Source organism: Lipophrys pholis (genome assembly GCF_963383615.2).
Source record: "Lipophrys pholis genome assembly, chromosome: 11".
Taxonomy (NCBI): Eukaryota; Metazoa; Chordata; class Actinopteri; order Blenniiformes; family Blenniidae; genus Lipophrys; species Lipophrys pholis.
Genome location: NC_137631.1, coordinates 26,314,291 through 26,332,212, shown reverse-complemented (window position 1 = coordinate 26,332,212; position 17,922 = coordinate 26,314,291). Strand labels below are relative to the sequence as shown.

The 17,922-nt window shown below is 43.5% G+C and overlaps 1 protein-coding gene across 1 annotated transcript in view; it reads left to right on the top strand.

Moving 5' to 3' along the window:
* The window catches only part of mical3a (microtubule associated monooxygenase, calponin and LIM domain containing 3a), a 66,597-nt gene that overhangs the window by 26,155 nt on the left and 22,520 nt on the right, over positions 1 to 17,922 (top strand). The window contains exons 12-32 of the mRNA XM_080474854.1: positions 675 to 822; positions 2,831 to 3,027; positions 3,111 to 3,229; positions 3,332 to 3,394; positions 3,513 to 3,689; positions 4,518 to 4,619; positions 4,922 to 5,005; positions 7,202 to 7,312; positions 7,798 to 7,860; positions 8,091 to 8,204; positions 8,342 to 8,446; positions 8,811 to 8,924; positions 9,792 to 9,893; positions 11,007 to 11,120; positions 11,390 to 11,576; positions 12,490 to 12,584; positions 13,019 to 13,115; positions 15,564 to 15,759; positions 16,318 to 16,547; positions 16,819 to 16,911; positions 17,513 to 17,677. Coding sequence (XP_080330980.1) covers positions 675 to 822; positions 2,831 to 3,027; positions 3,111 to 3,229; positions 3,332 to 3,394; positions 3,513 to 3,689; positions 4,518 to 4,619; positions 4,922 to 5,005; positions 7,202 to 7,312; positions 7,798 to 7,860; positions 8,091 to 8,204; positions 8,342 to 8,446; positions 8,811 to 8,924; positions 9,792 to 9,893; positions 11,007 to 11,120; positions 11,390 to 11,576; positions 12,490 to 12,584; positions 13,019 to 13,115; positions 15,564 to 15,759; positions 16,318 to 16,547; positions 16,819 to 16,911; positions 17,513 to 17,677 — 2,676 coding nt within the window. The remainder of the gene's footprint in view (positions 1 to 674; positions 823 to 2,830; positions 3,028 to 3,110; positions 3,230 to 3,331; positions 3,395 to 3,512; positions 3,690 to 4,517; positions 4,620 to 4,921; positions 5,006 to 7,201; positions 7,313 to 7,797; positions 7,861 to 8,090; positions 8,205 to 8,341; positions 8,447 to 8,810; positions 8,925 to 9,791; positions 9,894 to 11,006; positions 11,121 to 11,389; positions 11,577 to 12,489; positions 12,585 to 13,018; positions 13,116 to 15,563; positions 15,760 to 16,317; positions 16,548 to 16,818; positions 16,912 to 17,512; positions 17,678 to 17,922) is intronic.

Below are 17,922 nucleotides of genomic sequence, written 5' to 3'. Positions count from 1 at the left end.
TCTGGGATTTGCCGCAATCACTGTTGCTGAAATGTAATAATCAACTATTTTCACTCTAGACAATTGCCTGCTTGACAAGCAATTGCAAGGTAACAACAAGTCCAAGTGCATGGTGTTGCTTTTCAGGGATTCCTCGTGTTTTTTTTTTTTTTTTTTTTTTTTAAGTTTTAAGCCTATTTGCTTTGTGTTAATGAATGGATCACATAAAAATGAAGAGTGGAATGATCAAAGTTTGTAGATGGACTGAGAGCACAGCCTACAACACTTCCTACGCCAGCACTAACTCAGTCAGTGATTCTCATTCAAGCTTCTTGGCTCGAGTCGACGTGTCACTTCTCGCTCTTTTAGAGGTTTCCCGCGAGTTTTGCTTCTTCTGCTAACACTTCATCCTCACATGAATAATTTTTATACATGTCATGGGTTGTAATTTTAATTTTTTTTTGTTCTTGTGGGCTGATTGAAACTTTTACTAACATGGATGACGACGCTGCGGATGCCAAAACTTTATGATCCTGTGCTCAGCCCCGCCCGACCAAGGCCAAGAGATTGCACATCAACAGACGTGTTCACGCTGTATTTAATCCAGCCTTTGCTCCACCTGTTGCTTCACCACCAAACCATGTAATGCATTTTTAAATAAAAAATTTTAACCTCTCTTCCTTTCTGCACACCAGAATCTATTGCTCGATCCAGTAAACTGCTCAACTGGTGCCAGAGGCAAACGGAGGGATACAGGAATGTTAGTGTGTCAGACCTCACCATGTCCTGGAAGAGCGGCCTGGCCCTGTGTGCCCTCATCCACAGATACCGGCCGGATCTCATGTGAGTATTAAGGAAATAAAACAAAAATTGTGGGTGGCAAATGTGTTTTCCAGATTGCGGCTTTTTGCTAAGTGTTAAAAGACGAAGGGGTTAAGGCTGCTATGCTGTGCCTAAAATGACCTTCCCGCTGTGTTTATGTGTTTGTTGGTTGCTTATGATGTTTATTGTCTGGTTGGGGCCTCGCTGCTGAACGATGATTCACTATAAATGAGGTGACAGCTAACCAGTGATAATGGCCCCTCGGGTCCCTTAAGGGAGCCCTCCTCATGTTCCTCCTCCCCTCCTCCTACACACACACACACGCACACACACACACACACACACACACACACACACACACACACACACACACACACACACACACACACACACACATAAACGCTCCTTTTTACCCACACACACACTACAAACAACGCAACATCTCCATCCGCAACGCCTAATGTAGTTTTCTGCCCTCTGGAGACACCGTGCCAATTAACATTATGAGCTATTAGCGTCCGTGTCCTGCCTGACCTTTACCAAGTAGTGCAGCCGCAGCTGAGCTCTGATTGGCCGGGTGATGGGAGGAGGGAGGCTGATGAGTGGAGGGACATTGGAGAAAGTGCATTCACGTGTCTGCATGTATACGATGGACAGTTAAAAGGGAGTTTTAGTGGAGGTTCCACTCGGCGCCCGATGCTAATGTTTGTAAATGCAGCATGTGCGGCTGTATTGATGAGCCATGTTAATGGTATATTGATATTTACAGTAATGCTTTCCACAAAGTAGAGATGGTATTTTATCTGAGTTTATACTAAAACATATGCAGAGCAGGTTCACTTCCATTATGAATATAATTAGAGCTTGAAAGTAGAGATTTGGTCCGTCTTTGTTTTCTAGACCTGCTGATTCATTGGTATTTGAAACGGGACACTTGATCAGACCTTTTATGTTCAAGGAATATCAAAACAGCAACTGAATCCACTTTAAAATCAAAATCATCTCCTGATTCTGCGGTTCATTTCAGTTTTAACAAACCTTTTACACTTTGTTTCAGTTTATTGAAAATCAGAGTGACCTTGGTAACTCACACAGCTTTCATAAAGTTTCAAAATTTTATAGCCATAATAAAAGCTGGGAAGGTGAGAAACTAGTAAGAAAAAAAGAAGGCCCCGTTTACACAACAACATGCATTGTTTTTACATTTTCGTTTCAGAAAAGTCATGTTTAAATGGCAAAGTTCTGAAAACAAAGTTTTCATGTTGAGTCACTAGTGGGTGCTGTTTGTTGTTGTAATGAAACCACACACAGACGTGGACAGGGAACAATACGCTATAAACATTAACAATCGGGAGTACGCGGACATTTGTATAGACAGACAATGAAATTGGATTGTTATTACGGTGACTGTCAACAATAAAACTACCAAGTTCCAGGAGAATATGGACGGGGAGTCATGACACGATGGAGACAAACATTGTTCTTATTGTCCATCTACTGAGCATGTGCAGCGTTTCCTCCGTCTATATGGAGACGGAGTCCGATTGTTTCCAGAAAGTTGCATTTTGAGTGGCTCTGAGCACCATTGAAACCAATGAAAGTTTAACATTGAATTGTACATATTTTAGAATTATTACACGAGTGAAATCAATTCGAACCTTATTTAAAATTTTTTACTCATAATTTGAAACTGTATGACAATTAAAACTGTCAAAGTGATTTTAAGTTTTGATTGTTATGAGTATAAGCCTAAATTACCCCAAAAATTGACATACGTTTTGAGATTCACCGGCATTGTTTTGTATTGAGACAAAAATGACTGTTCTTGAATTACAGTATTTCCATGTAAAAAAACAATTAATAAAGAAAAATCTCCAAAACTCATCAGTTAAAAGCTTTTATGTGCTATTAATGTAAATGAACAGCAGGAATAGTGAGAAATGAATAAACTGGTCGTGTTATTCTCACTAGTCACTTATATTTGACGCTCTCTCTCTGTCTCCCTCGCTCTCTCTCTCGCTGTTTGCAGTGATTTTGACTCTCTGGACGAGCGAGATCAGGAGAAGAATAACCAGTTGGGTTTCGACGTGGCAGAGAGGGAGTTTGGGATCTCTCCATGCATGACTGGCAAGGAGATGTCTTCAGTGGTGGAGCCAGACAAACTCTCCATGGTCATGTATCTCAGCCAGTTCTATGAGATGTTTAAAGACACAGTGCCACCCGGAGGTGAGAAGCGGCAATGCCGTCTGAGAGGCCTTTAAACTGTATTTAGCTGTTGATGTACTCACTTCTTTTGCATGCTTTTTCAGATAACCACAACTTAAGTCCAGAGGATAAGGCCGCGCTAATAGCCAGCACCAAGTCTCCCATCTCCTTCCTGAGCAAGCTGGGTCAGAGCATAGCGATCTCCAGGAAGCGAAACCCCAAGGTCAGTGTCTTAAAACAGCCTTTTAGCAACTCCCACTCCCGTCTTTAATCACAAAAATCAGCATGGTGTGGTCGGAGATAACTCATGACATGTCATCAACAGGACAAAAAGGAAAAGGACGTGGACGGTTTGGGGAAGAGAAGGAAAACCAGTCAGACTGAGGATGTGAGTGCTTCAGACAGCAAAGCTTCTTGTCGTTTTAGAACACATGAATTAATCGCAATAGAGTAAAAGCGACTGGGTGGGGAAAGAAAATTGAGCTGTTTCCATCACTTTGTGACAGGAGGAGCTATCGAGGGTCGGCCGTGACGACAGGCCATCTGTCCCCGCCGTCCTGGCCGAGAGAAAGATGGACTCTGCCGCTGTGGGGAACAACAACAAAGTGAAGGTCATGGCCACCCAGCTGCTCGCCAAGTTCGAGGAAAATGCTCCGGCTCAGCACACGGGACTCAAAAGACAGGTATGTGGGGCGGGAAAAAGTGCGTGATTAAGTTTGTGGTGGAAATGGAGAGAAAAGGTCAGATTGCGTACCCATTGTGGTTTGTTTTATCTTAACAGTGACTCTTCTGTGTCACAGGCTCTTTATTCTGCTGATAAATGAGCTGTAGGCTTCTGTATTTACATGCTGATATCGGTCAGGCTGGGTATTGTTCCCTGGTTCATGTAGGTGGCCTCACAGCGCTGACTGGGCTTGGAGGCCTCGGAGGCTTCACAGAGCTCTGGTTTGCTCGTCACCGGGGACCGGCAGAGGAGTGGGTGGGAGGTGTGGCCTCTTCAGACAGTACATGATATTGCTACAGGAGAGAAAGGCAGCGCTTCATTCGTGGTGTCTTGAGTCGCAGGAAAACTGGTGATGAATTGTGCAGCTTTAAATCATCCGAAATCTGTGACTGTATCTAAAAATCTTACGTGGGAGTAATCGTTCTAAGCCGTGCCTCAGTATGTGCAGATTTATAAAGGCAAAATTATGCGCTTGTCAGGGGATATTTTATCCTCTCAGGTGATTCATTCTTCCCTCATTTCATCTATTGTTTTTCTTTCTACTTGACATTGTACTGCGGCGCTGCTATAAATGCCCCATAAAGTCCCGCTGCATCGTCCTCTTACGACATCTTGTCATTTCCTTATCTGTTCCGAACACATATTTTCCTGCTGCATTCATGTGTGATTCACTTCCTTCTCTCTGTTCTCTCCTTGGCTTCACCTCCGCTCACGGACCATTTCATGACACCTTGCATGGTTGTTCTGCGCCCGCTTGTTGTCCCTCCTCTCTCTCCGGCCACAAAAGGGGGATTCTCTGCCCAATCTGGACCGCCTTTTCCCCCCTAGCCCTCCACAAACCCCAGTGAAAGAGCCATTGCGCTTGGCGCCTGTCCCAGCATGGAGAAAGGTAAACTTTAACCAGCCCCCCCCCCCCCCCCCCCCCCCCACACCCCCCACCGTAGAGGCTAACGGCTAGACTCATCAACTAACCCAGAAATCCCTGTTTTAACCTAACCCAGTGTCCTCGGTGTATCTGAGATCTGGAGGATTTCACTCAGCAGCTTAAGTGTGAAAGTGTGTGTTTGTTTTAACTATCAAGTATAGTGCTGCAGCTCTGTGTGTGTGTTTGTGTGTGTGTGTGTTTAAAAGAGATAAAGGTGTACAGCACAGTCATAGTGTGTCCGCCTCGCTTCTCCCGTCCTGCTTCAGAGACGCACACAGCAGCAGGAACAGCTGAGCATTCGCTACAAAGAAATGGTCAAGTGTCAGACGCTGCCCAACAGAGGGGAGCAGGTATGTTTGGTAGATCCCACGCTCCTTTTCCACCTCCCGTCGAGCCCCTGTTCGCTTTCTCATAGAAGTAGATCAGAGCTCCCATCCGCTAGCGACGGGGAATGAAGGCGTCTTCATTAACCAAGACTGTGAATAATGAGTTCATTATGAAATTATAGTATTAATGAAAAACATCCGCTGAGATGCTTTCAGGCTCTGTGCAGTTTAATTTACCCAATTTGGCAAAGTGGATGAAGGTTTGAATGACTAGAAAAATACTGAGGAATGTACTGCAAATGTGTCAGCATAAGATCCTACTCACAATTTAAAGAATGGAAGATTCTGTGTGTGCAGTAATTCAATTTCAACTTATCCATAAATTCAAACCGTACATAAGCACTCTGCTTCTTCTTGGAGAATTTTGTGAAAGGGTAATCATTATAGGCGAGTAGTGTACCATCATTTGTAGATGTTCTTATATTGGCTTTATACACTGTCAAAATTGATTTCAACCGTCCCACATGTCTTCTTTGTGTACGAAAGGAAGCAAATAGAACAAAAATAAGACGTAAACTCAAATTGTGGCTTCTTTCAAAATAAAGAACTATTGAATTTTATCTTGGAGGAGAATTGAATTCTCACCAAGTGGTCAGCTTGTGAGAGTGAGGATCTATCATTTATTTCACTCTGTATTTTAGTATTTGCATGGACCCATAATGTGAAACAGGCTTCCAGTGCATGGTAAATAAACATGTCTTGGAGTGTTTCCCAGGTATCTTTTCAGTAACGGTACTGGATCAGAGGGTAGAAACTCAAAAGATACTGATCTTCCCTTTCTTGTTGAGTTTTCTGTCATTTTACCTTTTTAATCTGACAGCACAGCTTCAGATTAAGACTTAGATCCCGAAGCGTAGCTGTAGCTGAGCTGGCCTGCCTCATCGTTCCCTGACCTACTGTGTCATATTTCCATGTCGGCAAACAAAGTTCGCTCCATCTGCAACTGCCCCAACCAGTTTTCTCCTGCTGATGCTTTGAAAGTTGTCTTCTTTTCTTTGTAGTGTCACAAGCTTAGGCATCAAATCAAATCCTCAGTCTGTTGTTTAAAGGGATTCAATTCAGTGCTGTCTTTAAAACGATTTCCTCTTAATGCACTATTTGTCTCCAGCGTCTGAGTAAAATGGAAAGTCGAGTGGAGAGACTTGAAATAATCTTTGTAATTCTAAGTACTGCTCTTCACCAAGTGTTTAACACGCTGTTGTTTCTTAAACCACCGGTGAATTGAGAGCATTAGGCACCTTGTGTTTGAGATCTTTTTATGAAAAACTGCTGTGCAGCAAACTTTAGCCAGTTTCTGTTGAATGTCGCAGCCATTTGTGCGTGCCGTGTTTATACAGGGGCTTATTTTGCCATAAACATAAACGGGTGGTCTATTTTTCAGGTAGGTGTGTATAAAAAAGAAACGATGAACTGGCTGACTGGAGAAACTTCAAATAATATTTGTACTCTGAAATACTTTTCTGTGGAAAGTGTCCATTTCATTCCTCTCCTGTGACTGACTGCTGACAGGATCTAGCATGAGAACACAGAAGTGGAGCTCATAGGAAAGTGCAATAAGTACTATACATGATCAACATGTCTGTATTTTCACAATCCCAAACCATTTCTTCTGAAAATGACTACAGTCTCAACATAAATACAATTTTAATGAACATTCAGGTGGAAAATAACACGTTTGTCATGTTTGACACCCCTGTCTTACAATAGCCTTCAGAACAGGAAACAAGGAGCTCATGCCTTCACTCCTTTGCACTTATTTAGCAACTTTATTAGCCGCAAAATCATTCAGTTGATGCCGGCGACCTAGAAGTCTTGACCTTGAATGAAGGAGAACAAGGATTAAATACTATGGTTGCCTTGCTTGGTCTTTTGGTATGCGTGTTTAAAGATGCACTTCATGCCTTCCTACATGTGAATATATCTAACCTTGAATCTAATAGCCCACTAATCCCATTAACCCAATGGATTACTAACTTTGGATGCAATATAACTTCCCTTTTTGAGGTTCTCAAGGTTTGTAAATGAGTGTGAATCAGTTATCGGAAGGAGTCTGAATCCTCTTTATTTTTTAGCAGTAGCTCATCATTTTCTATTCTTCTCATCATCATCATCATCTTCATCTTCTGCCGAATCTGCTGTTCCCGTCCGTCGTCTCTCAAGGCCAGGAGCGGTGCAGACCAGCTGTCCAGCTCGAGCTCTCGGAGCTGCCCAAAGAAAACCATTCTGCTCCCTTCTTCCTCCTCCACTTCCTCGCTCTCTCTTCACTCCGAGGTGACGCACAGCCTGCCGTCTCTTGTCTGTCTGTGTCCGTCCGCCTCTAGCCAGAGTCGTCATAGCAGACCCAGTCACGGTGTCCCTTTAGTCTTCCCGCTCCCATACCGTCCCCTTCCACAACGTGTCTGCTGTACATCGCATTCGTCTGTAGCTCGCAGCATGAACAACAGCAAAACCCTGCATCTCCCCAGGAGGACCTCCCGGAGAGGCCACAGTCTTTGTTTCCTTCCCCGCGGACGAGATGGGTTGTGTGTGTTGTTATCTGAGGAGCTGGTGGAGTATGTTGTCCAAGTGTGATGGCTGCTGGAAATAATGACCGAATTTATGAGTCGACAATGTTGTATTACAATCCTGCTCCAAGTAACAGTCCACAACTCATTTTCAACAGAGTGTGTGTGTGTGTGTTTGTGCGTGCGTGCGTGCGCTCAAAATAATCCAAGGTGGGTTTTTTTTACAGTCTGTGTTTACTTTCCTCTTTTAAGCATTTGCAAAAAAGCCCAGAGGAAGAGGAGCTTGAATACTATGAGAGGCCGCTGGCACCCGGGGTAGAGTAAATGAGTGATTACATTAATAAGAACTGGGCATGCCACTGCTGTGTTTATTGCTTGTGGTTGTTCTTTGTTTTTTTGTTTTTTTATTTATTAAAGTTTTTTTTATGTGAGGCAATAGTTGTAAATAAACAGAATGCATTGCAGAGCTTTTCTCTGAATAAGAAAACATGATGTTTAAGGCAGTTTTGTGCACGCTGGTCGTCTAAAGATCGCTCCCTTGGCAGGGGTGGAGGCCACTGCACCTGGATGACCCAGGACCCATTCACATACCCGGTATACAGGAGAGGGCGGAACGCCTAATCTCCAAGTTTAAAGGCAAACCCAACAAGCCTCCAAAGGTGAACGCTCGACTTTTAGATGAACTGGACCCGTTTCTTAGCTTTTAATGAACAATATGCCATCGGTGTGCGCGTACATTATTTTTTTTATTTTTTTTTAATTTCAAATCTAATCCTATTCCTCTCCTTCCTTGAAGCCCAAGAAAAAGCCATCCCGTTTCTTTTTAGAGCAGTGGCACTTGTCCCGAGGCCTGACCGAGAGTCCTGGTTCACCGCCGTCCCCTCTCGACTCCCCCGGAAAGGTTCGGTTTCTGGTGCGGCGGGCCGCCCAACAAACCTCCTCGGGAGTTTTTCACCTACCGAGAAGACAGAAAGCATCACTAAAGATAAACACCAATTGAAACAGACGGCGTATAATCAGATTTTCAGCTTCCATAGTTTACGTAGTTGGGCTCACATTTTCACATAAATTAAAGGCCGACAGTTTAAACTACGCAAACAATGACAAACAAACCATCTTTAGTCTTTGGCCACAATGACGAGTGTTTTTTTATTTTATTTTTTCAAAGAGTGATAGCTTTTCTGGGGGTTTCCAAAAACAAAGCGTAATCTTCACTTTCCTCTTTGTACGTCCCGTCGGTGATTAAATAATGTGTTTCTCTGCAGGAGTCAGTGAGGCGGCTGGACTCCGACAGCCAAACGCCCTTATATGTGCTTAGTATTCAGGAACGGGCCGAGCAGCTGGCCTGTCAGTTTGAGGGCCACAGAGTGGGACCTCAGGTGAATTAGCCCTTTTTTTTTTTTTTTTAACAATGGGCAGCTCAAGTTTCTGAAGAAATAAAATTGGAAATGAGTGATAGAAACGACAGCACGGAGTAGACGGCACACTCACTTATCAGTATAGTGAAGCCAATGACTGCAACTTGTAAATTCTAAAGACTTAATCGTTCTTAGAGTGAATTGCGAATCTCATGTAGGGTAAAACTGATACGAGTCATTTTTATTTGTTCCAGTACTGCGCTCAGGTACTTGTAAATGTGCTGTCATGCAATTACACCTGATGAAATCAACCTGAACAAAGCAACTCATCATCCAATGCAGCAATTGATGATCTGATCGTGTATTAGTGATTAAAGTGATTTATTTTTCTTTTGTCTTGGCTTTGTCAAAGGAAAATGATGCTAAATTCATGCAAAGTGATGCTAAGTGACAGATTAATTTCAGAGTTCTTTATTATGACAATTTCTGACAAGTCTATTAATAATGGGCGCTGGAGAGCGACCCAGATGAGACTCAGCCACACAAAAAATGCATCGTGAAACTATTGTAACTACTCATTGTTTCACTTTATTCATTAAACATCATATTATATGAGGCACCAAAGCAGTTTGAGAGTGCCGTTATATATTGGTGTAATGTTTCAACCCCTTTATACGTTGTCTGTAAATGAACAACATTCAATTCTAAGAATTATGATGATGATATTAGGTACTCGTATGCTTAATATCAGTATCTCAAATGTAGGCATTTGTTCTGTGTAAATAATCAGTGCAGCCCTAATTACCACTTTGTGAATGAAAAAGAAGAAAAAAAGCATATTGTTATCTTCATTTTTAATGACTCTTTTCCTTTTTTTTTTTTGTGGAGCCTAAGAAAAAGCCTTCACGTTTCTTTATGGAACAGTGGCACCTGACCCGAGCGCAAAGCCCCCCCGATTCCCCCCCCTCCACATCCGACAGCTTGAGACAGGTAGCCTGTTCCCACCTGGACGCGATGGGACACAGTGGTACTCCGGCGTCTTAACTTGTGAACTCACCCGAGACCTGCTCTGAAAGTTGGCTGCTTGTTGAACTAACTTGCATCCAGGTGGTGGTTGACAGCGGGCGCTGCGATAAATATGTGGTCAAGCAAACAGAAGGGATTTGAGAGCGTTCTCACAGGAGCGTGTTGTAATTCCCACAGTCATTTAGCCCCTAAGCGTTTGATTTACACTGGAAGAGCGGCTTGGCAGAGAACATCTCATCTAGTGTAAATCTGATGTCGACGAGCCATAGTTTCCACTGCTGCCAAGTTCCAGTTTAGCGGCGCAGTGCAGCTACGCTGCAGCAAACGTGTTCACATTTCATCCATAGGAACAGTTTCCACGGCTCAGGCTTTCCTCGTACTACGGTCGGCCTTAATTCCTCTGCCTATAGAGGATATAAAAGCTGTTTTAGGAGCTTTAATAGAAAGAAATCTAATCCCGGAGTAGATTATTTCAGGATTTAAGATGAGCGTAATTTCATGTGTTGACTGGGTTTTGGGGATAACGTGTCGCTCTGAATGGCGTACGGCAGCATTTCCGTGTCTATATTTAGTGTGTGTGTGTGTGTTGCTGTGTGAGCGCCTTTGTGTGTGCATGTAAATGAAAGAAATTTGCACGGCTGCTTCACATGAGTGGAATCCGGTGTACTGATCATTATGAATGTCTTATTATACAGCATTACAGGTTTAGAATTCCTCAGGTGCTGCGGTTTTAAATGCTCTCGTCCCAAATGCAGCATTGCCCCCGCAAATGCCAAAACGTGTTAAATAATTTGTGTAACTGAGTGCAGAGTGACTTACCTTCTCCTCTAGGATTTTGGTTTGTCTCCAGTGAGGCGGGGCTGCCAGTGCATCTTAACAGTTGATCACTCAAGCATGGGAAATATTGCTTTGTTGTGCCTAAACCCACTGTGTTGACGCACTTGTTGCCCTCCTTCCACACGCCTCTCCCTTCTGTTTTGCTTCTGTTTCCTCTCTTTCATTCATCATTTCTAATGTTTGTCTACGTGTCCTCTTGTTTTTCTCTTCCCCCCCCCCCCCTCTTGATGTTGTCATTAGCGCTATGTAAGGATGTACACTGGGGGAGTTGGCTCATTGGCTGAGCAGATAGCCACTCGGCTACAGTCTCAGGAAGACGCCAAGCCCCCACTTGTACCCGATAGGAGGGATTTGGTAAGCACGCTGTCCACAGGGTAGAAGGCATGTGGCTGTGCCAATCACAGTATCACCTGCGAGAGAGTGTGGTTTTCTACAGCAACGTAGAATAGTCTCCCTTTAGTGTCAGAGTGTCACTTTATAGATAACTTTTAGTGCTAATTGTTATCTGGCCTGGTGTAAACATGTAAATATAGTGTATATAGCCTCCCATCTGCTCTTCCCAAACGTTTCCCTATTTATTTATTTATTTTAAAAAAGTGATTGGATTCCGTTTCTTTCCACAGGGCTCTCTCCGAAAAGAGTTCCCCGTCAACATCGGCGGCAGCGACGTCTGTTTCTTCTGTCGAAAGCGCGTCTACGTGATGGAGAGGCTGAGTGCAGAGGGGAAGTTCTTCCATCGCAGCTGCTTCAAGTGTGACTACTGCAGCACAACGCTGCGACTGTCCTCGTATGCGTTCGACGTGGAGGACGGTGAGACTGACACGCATCCAGCCGTCCATCTTAGGGGAGGATCGATCGAGGAAAGATCACCGCCAACATGCATGGCTTTGGATTGTGTGCATCAGAGAATCAGAATAGTCTTTGTCATTGTTTAAAACAATGAATCTGTAAGTGCAGTGCAGTCCGTCGCAAGTGCCACATTATAAATATGTCAGAGGTATAAAATTTAAGAGAGCAATATAATGCATAAAAAACTGTGCATGCGCCACTGCGTAAATATTTAAAAGGAGGAAGAAGGTTTTAAACAGAGCAATAAAATTCATTATATAAAACTCGTATAGCGGTCAGTTATTGCACTCTTTATTTTAAGTCATGATGAGCTGTTCAGTCTGGTTATGGGACTGGGGACTCTTTGGGGGCATGCAAATATACAAACTGATTAAAAACGATTGAATTGTTTCAATGCAAAAACAGACAAAGACGAGGCCTCATCAAGAAGGAACGTGACCCTCACAGTTTCTTTCACAGCTTTTACTGCCCTCTAGTGGCGGCCTCACGCCAAGCATGCATCTAAACCTCGCCGTTCATCCTCATTTCTGTTCACGGAAATAACAATATCCAGCTATGATGACATGATATCGCTGTAAGACAAAATGTTTCATATTCATGAGACCTCCAGGACTGAGTGCAGTCTTATGAGTTTCTCTCTCGGAGATACCCATTGTGCTCAAGGACAGGCAGCAGATTGTTCAATGACACAGAGAAGCTGTCTCCCAAGAGCGAGCCGTGGGACAGAAACCCACTGCCGCTCCGAATCGAGACGGATTCCACCGACCAGACACAGTCTACGGACTCAGTGAGGTGGAATGTGAAGATTTTTTTTCTGTACTGTACATATTTGTGTTTATGTGCTTTGTGTGTGTGTTTTTTTTCTGTCCTGCAGGGAAGTTTTACTGCAAACCCCACTACTGTTACCGTCTGTCTGGCTATGCTCAGAGGAAGAGGCCTGCTCCCTCCCCTGCTCCCATCACAGCTAAGGTACTGCACGTCAGATGTAGTTATTAGACAATGGGGCAATGGAAATGATTCTATTTATGTTTATTTGGACTCATATGTCTTATATTACCACCAATGCTGATTTATAAATTGGTATATTTCTGTCATTTGATCCAGTTTATGGTGTTTTGGTAGGATTTTCTCTTCCTTTTTGAGCAGGTTGTTTGATAATAGCTGCAACTTTGTTCATTTATTAACTTGTATTTTTAAATTTAAATAACTTCACAGCAGTTTTTTTTTTTTTTTTTTTTTAAAGAAACATCTCAAACAAAACACTTCATACGATCCAGCTGAAAATAGAAATTTGTGATGGTGTGAAGACTAATTTGTCGGAGGCATGTTTTCCTCGGAGGCAATTTGACCTTTTTCAAAGTGCCCACGTCCGCTCAGTCGTGTCCGTTCTCTCGTTTCCGCAGGAGAACCAGCCACCCCAAACCCCGACAGCCACCGTGGATGCTCCCGGAAGGGCCATGGCGGCGGCGGCGGCGCCCTCGGCCGACCTCCAACCCTCAGGTACCCGACTTTCCTCTCTAGCCGCGGTGGCGGCGCCCAGCCGTCTGCTCATGGGCGTGGGAGTCCCGCTGCGTGTCCTCCGCCGCACACTCTCTTGGACCTGCCACCAGGTGGCACACAACCCCCTAGATTCTCCCTTCGTGTGTGTTTACTGCATCTACCTCTTCTGCTGTTTCTCCCTCAATGTCCTGCTCAACCTCGTCTAGCATGACTCTCTTCTCCCTCCTTTTTTCTTTTTCTCCCCTCCTCCCATTTCTTATTTCAACTAATGTCAGTGGGACTGTATATATTTAGATTGTACTGACTAACCGAGCCTGCAAAGTGTTCTCCAGTGTAAATCCTGTGATTCTTTCTTTCTTTATTTTTTGTTCTTTTTTTCCTCACTGAATTATATCTTGAAGACGCAGCATTTGTTCTTTATTCAGTTAGCAGCTATTTTATGAATCGTGATTGGCAGAGGTGGTTGGAAAAAAAATATCTTCTGGCAAGCGTCATTTTAGAAATGAATGGTGCATCTTAAATCTAGTTTTTGTTTTTTTTCTTGGCTTCGACATTAAAAAAAAAAAAGAAAAACGGTCTGAATGTCCTTGTGATCAGCTCTGCAGGCAGCAACATTAACCCTTTGTGCAGCTGCTCTCTGTAATGTGGCAGCTCTCCTAACTGAAAATATCCACCAGAATTTGGCACGTAGCAATAAGTGTGTGAAGTGGTGTTTTCTATTTTCTATTCTTTATTTATTTTTTTTTTTTTGCTCGCCTGTTCAGTTTTTTTTTTTTTTTTTTTTTAATGAGGAGCCAATCTTTATTCTGTGGTGATTGTAACCTCTAGTGGCCTGTGATTGCTTTCTTTTAGCTCTACCTCCTCCTGTGTGATGTGTTTGTTTTCCTGCCTGCTCCGTGACGTGCTCCTTTCTCTCTGTAAGCCCTTTTGCACCTGCATTTTGTTTTTTCTTTCCTTTTCCTTCTTACTGAAACTCGCCAACCTGTGATGAAGTGCCTGTATCAGTGCTTTTTGTAAGCTTTACCTTTTCCCCCTCCAATCAGAGCATCCTAAAACTATAAAGCTTTACTAGTGCTTGAATTAGTGCCTGCGATTGGTGATTGTTTTACTCCCCTGAGACCCCTTTTGGCTTCCCGGTTCCCCCTCTGCATCTCTCCGCCTCTCAGATCCGCTGCCAAGAAACACCTTTTCTCAACTTTTCTTCATTTATCGCTTTGCCAATTAGAACTAAATGAATGCACGAGTTAGATTAGGAACAGTGGTGAGCTTTGCATAACGTAAATAATAGAAATTTAATCAATTTATTTGTAGGCCTGCTGCTTTGTGTGGCAAGTATAGGATTAAAGACATCGGAGACTTAATGATAAAGAGGATAAGTATATGAATATTAATTCTGCAATATTACTAAGTTAATCAAACAGAATTCTGACATGTGAACCCATGACGACGTGTTTAGGTGTTCAGAAAGATTAATGGTAATTATATGAAATAATGCTAATAAGTTTATTAGTTTTAGAAGAATCATCATATAGTTAGCAAGAATATTTGTTATATTTTTAGTGTAATAGTGATTGTTTCATTTAAAAAATAGAAAAGATTAAGTGTGAATGCATCAGAAAGCCAAAAACAGGGCAAATCGCATCCGTCAAAAGTCGCTTTTGACCTTTAAATTTTGTGTTTGCTTGAACGAGACTCATCAACAGAGTGCATGTGGCCTTTATGTGACGCAGCATCAAGTATCACACAAACGCGCAGCCTTCTGATTGGGAGTTCCACCGAGCTCATTTCATCTTAATTGGAGTTTATCTCTGCCTAAGTGATCGGAGAGTGAGTTCAGACAAATCGTGCACAAATTAAGTCGCTTCACTTTGCTCTATTTCCACCCCCATTTACCCACAACTGTGCAAATTGCTTTGAGAAAGTACAGTTTTAAGGTTTGCTTCTCAGGGTGGGAATAAGGCAAGGCACAAAACTTGTACAACTCCATAAAGTATAATGGAGCTATTTTAGAGTGCTAAACTTTTTTTGCGTTTGTTGATACTCTTTTTTTTTTGTTTGTTTTGGTTGTTGTAGGAAGATAATCTAATTGCAATAAATTCAGTGACAGATCCTATATCGGTGTGTCCTTGTCCGTTTGTCCAAAAAAAGAAAATGGGATTAAATGGGAATATTTGATGTGTGCTTTATGGATGTGATGCTTTTGAGACAATCTTCACACTGACATGATTGTATATATATTAAGATAATGTTAAAAAGCAGTGACACACAAGATTCAGTATGGTCTAGTTTATTTCTACACACACTTAGTGAGAAGATCAAACATGGAGTTTTAAATCTCTCTCTCTCTCTCTCGCTCTCTCTCTCTCTCGCTCTCTGCTGTCTTACCTCCACCTGGATGTGAAGACTCCACACTGATTCTCCTCATTGTGCTCTTGTTGTCGACCGCAGCGGTGGAGGTCAACGGCCTGCAGGAGCCCAGCGTAGCCAAGCGACTGCGTGGAACTCCAGAGCGCATCGAGCTGGAGAACTACCGCCTGTCCCTGCAGAGGGAGGAGGAGCTGGAGGAGGTGCCCGAGGAGACGCTGGCGGAGCATAACCTCAGCAGTGTGCTGGACAAGGCCACGGAGGCGGAGCTGGGCTCCAGGTGGGACTAGAACTGCTTTCATTAAATTTTTTTATTTATTTTTTTCCGATCGGGGTTGTGATTGCTGTGGATGAGCCCACTAATGATATTTACCATCAGTATGATCAAATGGAGCCGCTCCAAACACAAATAAGTAATATTATCTTGTGTGTAATTTTGGAAACCATGTCTTTTCAGTCTTCTAAATTTTGTCTGCCTGACTTAGCCCCCCGTCTAGTCTGTTCTATTTGTACATTCTGTGTTTAGTCAATTACTCTGAGGAGGGGACAGATTTTGGCAAAAATACAATTAAGAGTCAGAAAAACAGGATACCTCAGGGAAAATAACTCCTCGTCCCTCCAAAAAAAGATGGACCTATCCAAACATGTCTACTCATCCGCTTGTAGAAGTACTACAGCCACCTCTCACTCCACCGATGGCCCATTTATTTTGTTTATATATTTGTTTCTGGATAATCGGACAGTTTGATACTTTTTCCCTTCCATTATATGACACGACCTAATTTTTCTTCACAACAACGACACCTAAAGTAAGAAAAACCTCATTATTCCCCAACAGTAGCTCCGAGTCGGACATGGACGAAGAGGATGAGCAGGAGGAGGCGGAGGAGCAGCCTCACAGCCCTTCAGACCTCGGCGGCGTCCCCTGGAGGGAGGCGGTGGAGCTCCACGCCAAACTGAGGGGCGACGAAGGCGAGGCCATGGCTGACAACGTCAGCAGGGACGGGGAACTGGACGAGGAGGGCGATGAGGAGTACGATGAGGAGGAAGACGAAGAGTCAAGTGATGGTAAGCTTGTTTCGAATTCCAGCGTAGTTAGAAACGTGTTAAGTGTTTTGTTGTCCATTTCTTCGTGTCAGAAATATAAAGAAACCTCCTCCTACTGTCTTTTTCATACGTAGTGTCACTGTCTCAGACATTGTGCTCCTCATCCACTCTTCCTTTCCTCTTTTTCTACCCCTTCTTCCTCTTCATCACTCCCCCCCGTGCCTCCATACACCGTCTGTGTATGTGTGTATTTTCGTTGTCTTGTCGGGCCTCCGTCTCCTCCTGTTGGCAGAGGGGGATTACAATCCTTGGGATAGAGAGCTCCAGTCAGGCCTTTGGCTGGAGAAGTACCTCACAGATGAAGAGGATGTTGGTACATTTAAAGGTAGCACCAGAACTGCCTGCGGATGTGTTTGCCCTCAATTCTGGCTGATTTGGGTTTCATTCCTAAAGATTTCTACAGTTAACAGTGTGACATTTGCTCCTTGGTTTGACTTTTTTTTTGGTTTGTTGGTTGCAGTTGTGTTTTGAATTTTGTGGGTTTATTTGTTTTTACTGCGAGTTTCATTACACCCAACTTGCTGTATTTTGTTTAGTTGTTTTTTTTCTTTTGTATATGGCTTTACAATACTAATTAGATCAATCCCAGAGATTCTTCTTCTTTTTTTCCCCCCAGGCTCCGCAGTTATGGTTTGGTATTGAGTGGCATAATTGTTCTAATCAACAAATGAATATTGTTTCTTTCTTAAACGGTATGTCTTTAAAGCTCACTTTTATAGTTTGACCCTTTTTGCAGTGTTGCATGCAGCCCCCCTGTGTTGATGAATTATTTTTTTTCCTTTGTCACGAGGTAACTCCTTGTCTTTCTTCTCTCTTTCATTTGTGTCCTGTCTTTCCGCCCTCTCTCGTATCTCTTCGCCTCTCTTGATTCACACACAACCGCTTCCAACGATGCACAAAACACACAACGTTGCACATGTACTTAGCCACGAACCTTCACATCCAACAAGTCCTGCAGCCCGTGGATCCCACTACGCTTCCAGGTTTAAGGCGAACACACCCGGAGTCCGAGGGGGAAAAGGACGGCCCCCTGGCCTCAGCCTCCCAACAACTCTCCCAACCCTCTGAGCTCACGCAGGCCTCCTCCACAGGTAACCCACCCCGAGGCGCTGCCCGCCACGGCAGCCTGCGGGGGCTCGGCGTGTTACGGATCAGGGGGGCTGATTGTGTCCGTGTGGCTGCTGCTGTCCTGATTCCGTCTGTGTCTGTGACAGGAGGACCCCCCCTCCCCTCCCTTCCCTCCCCCTCCCCCTCAACTAATCCTGTTGTTTTTAATCATCCTTTATTTTGTACATTTTTGTGACATTGCTTTTTTTGTTTTGTTTCTGGGAATGTC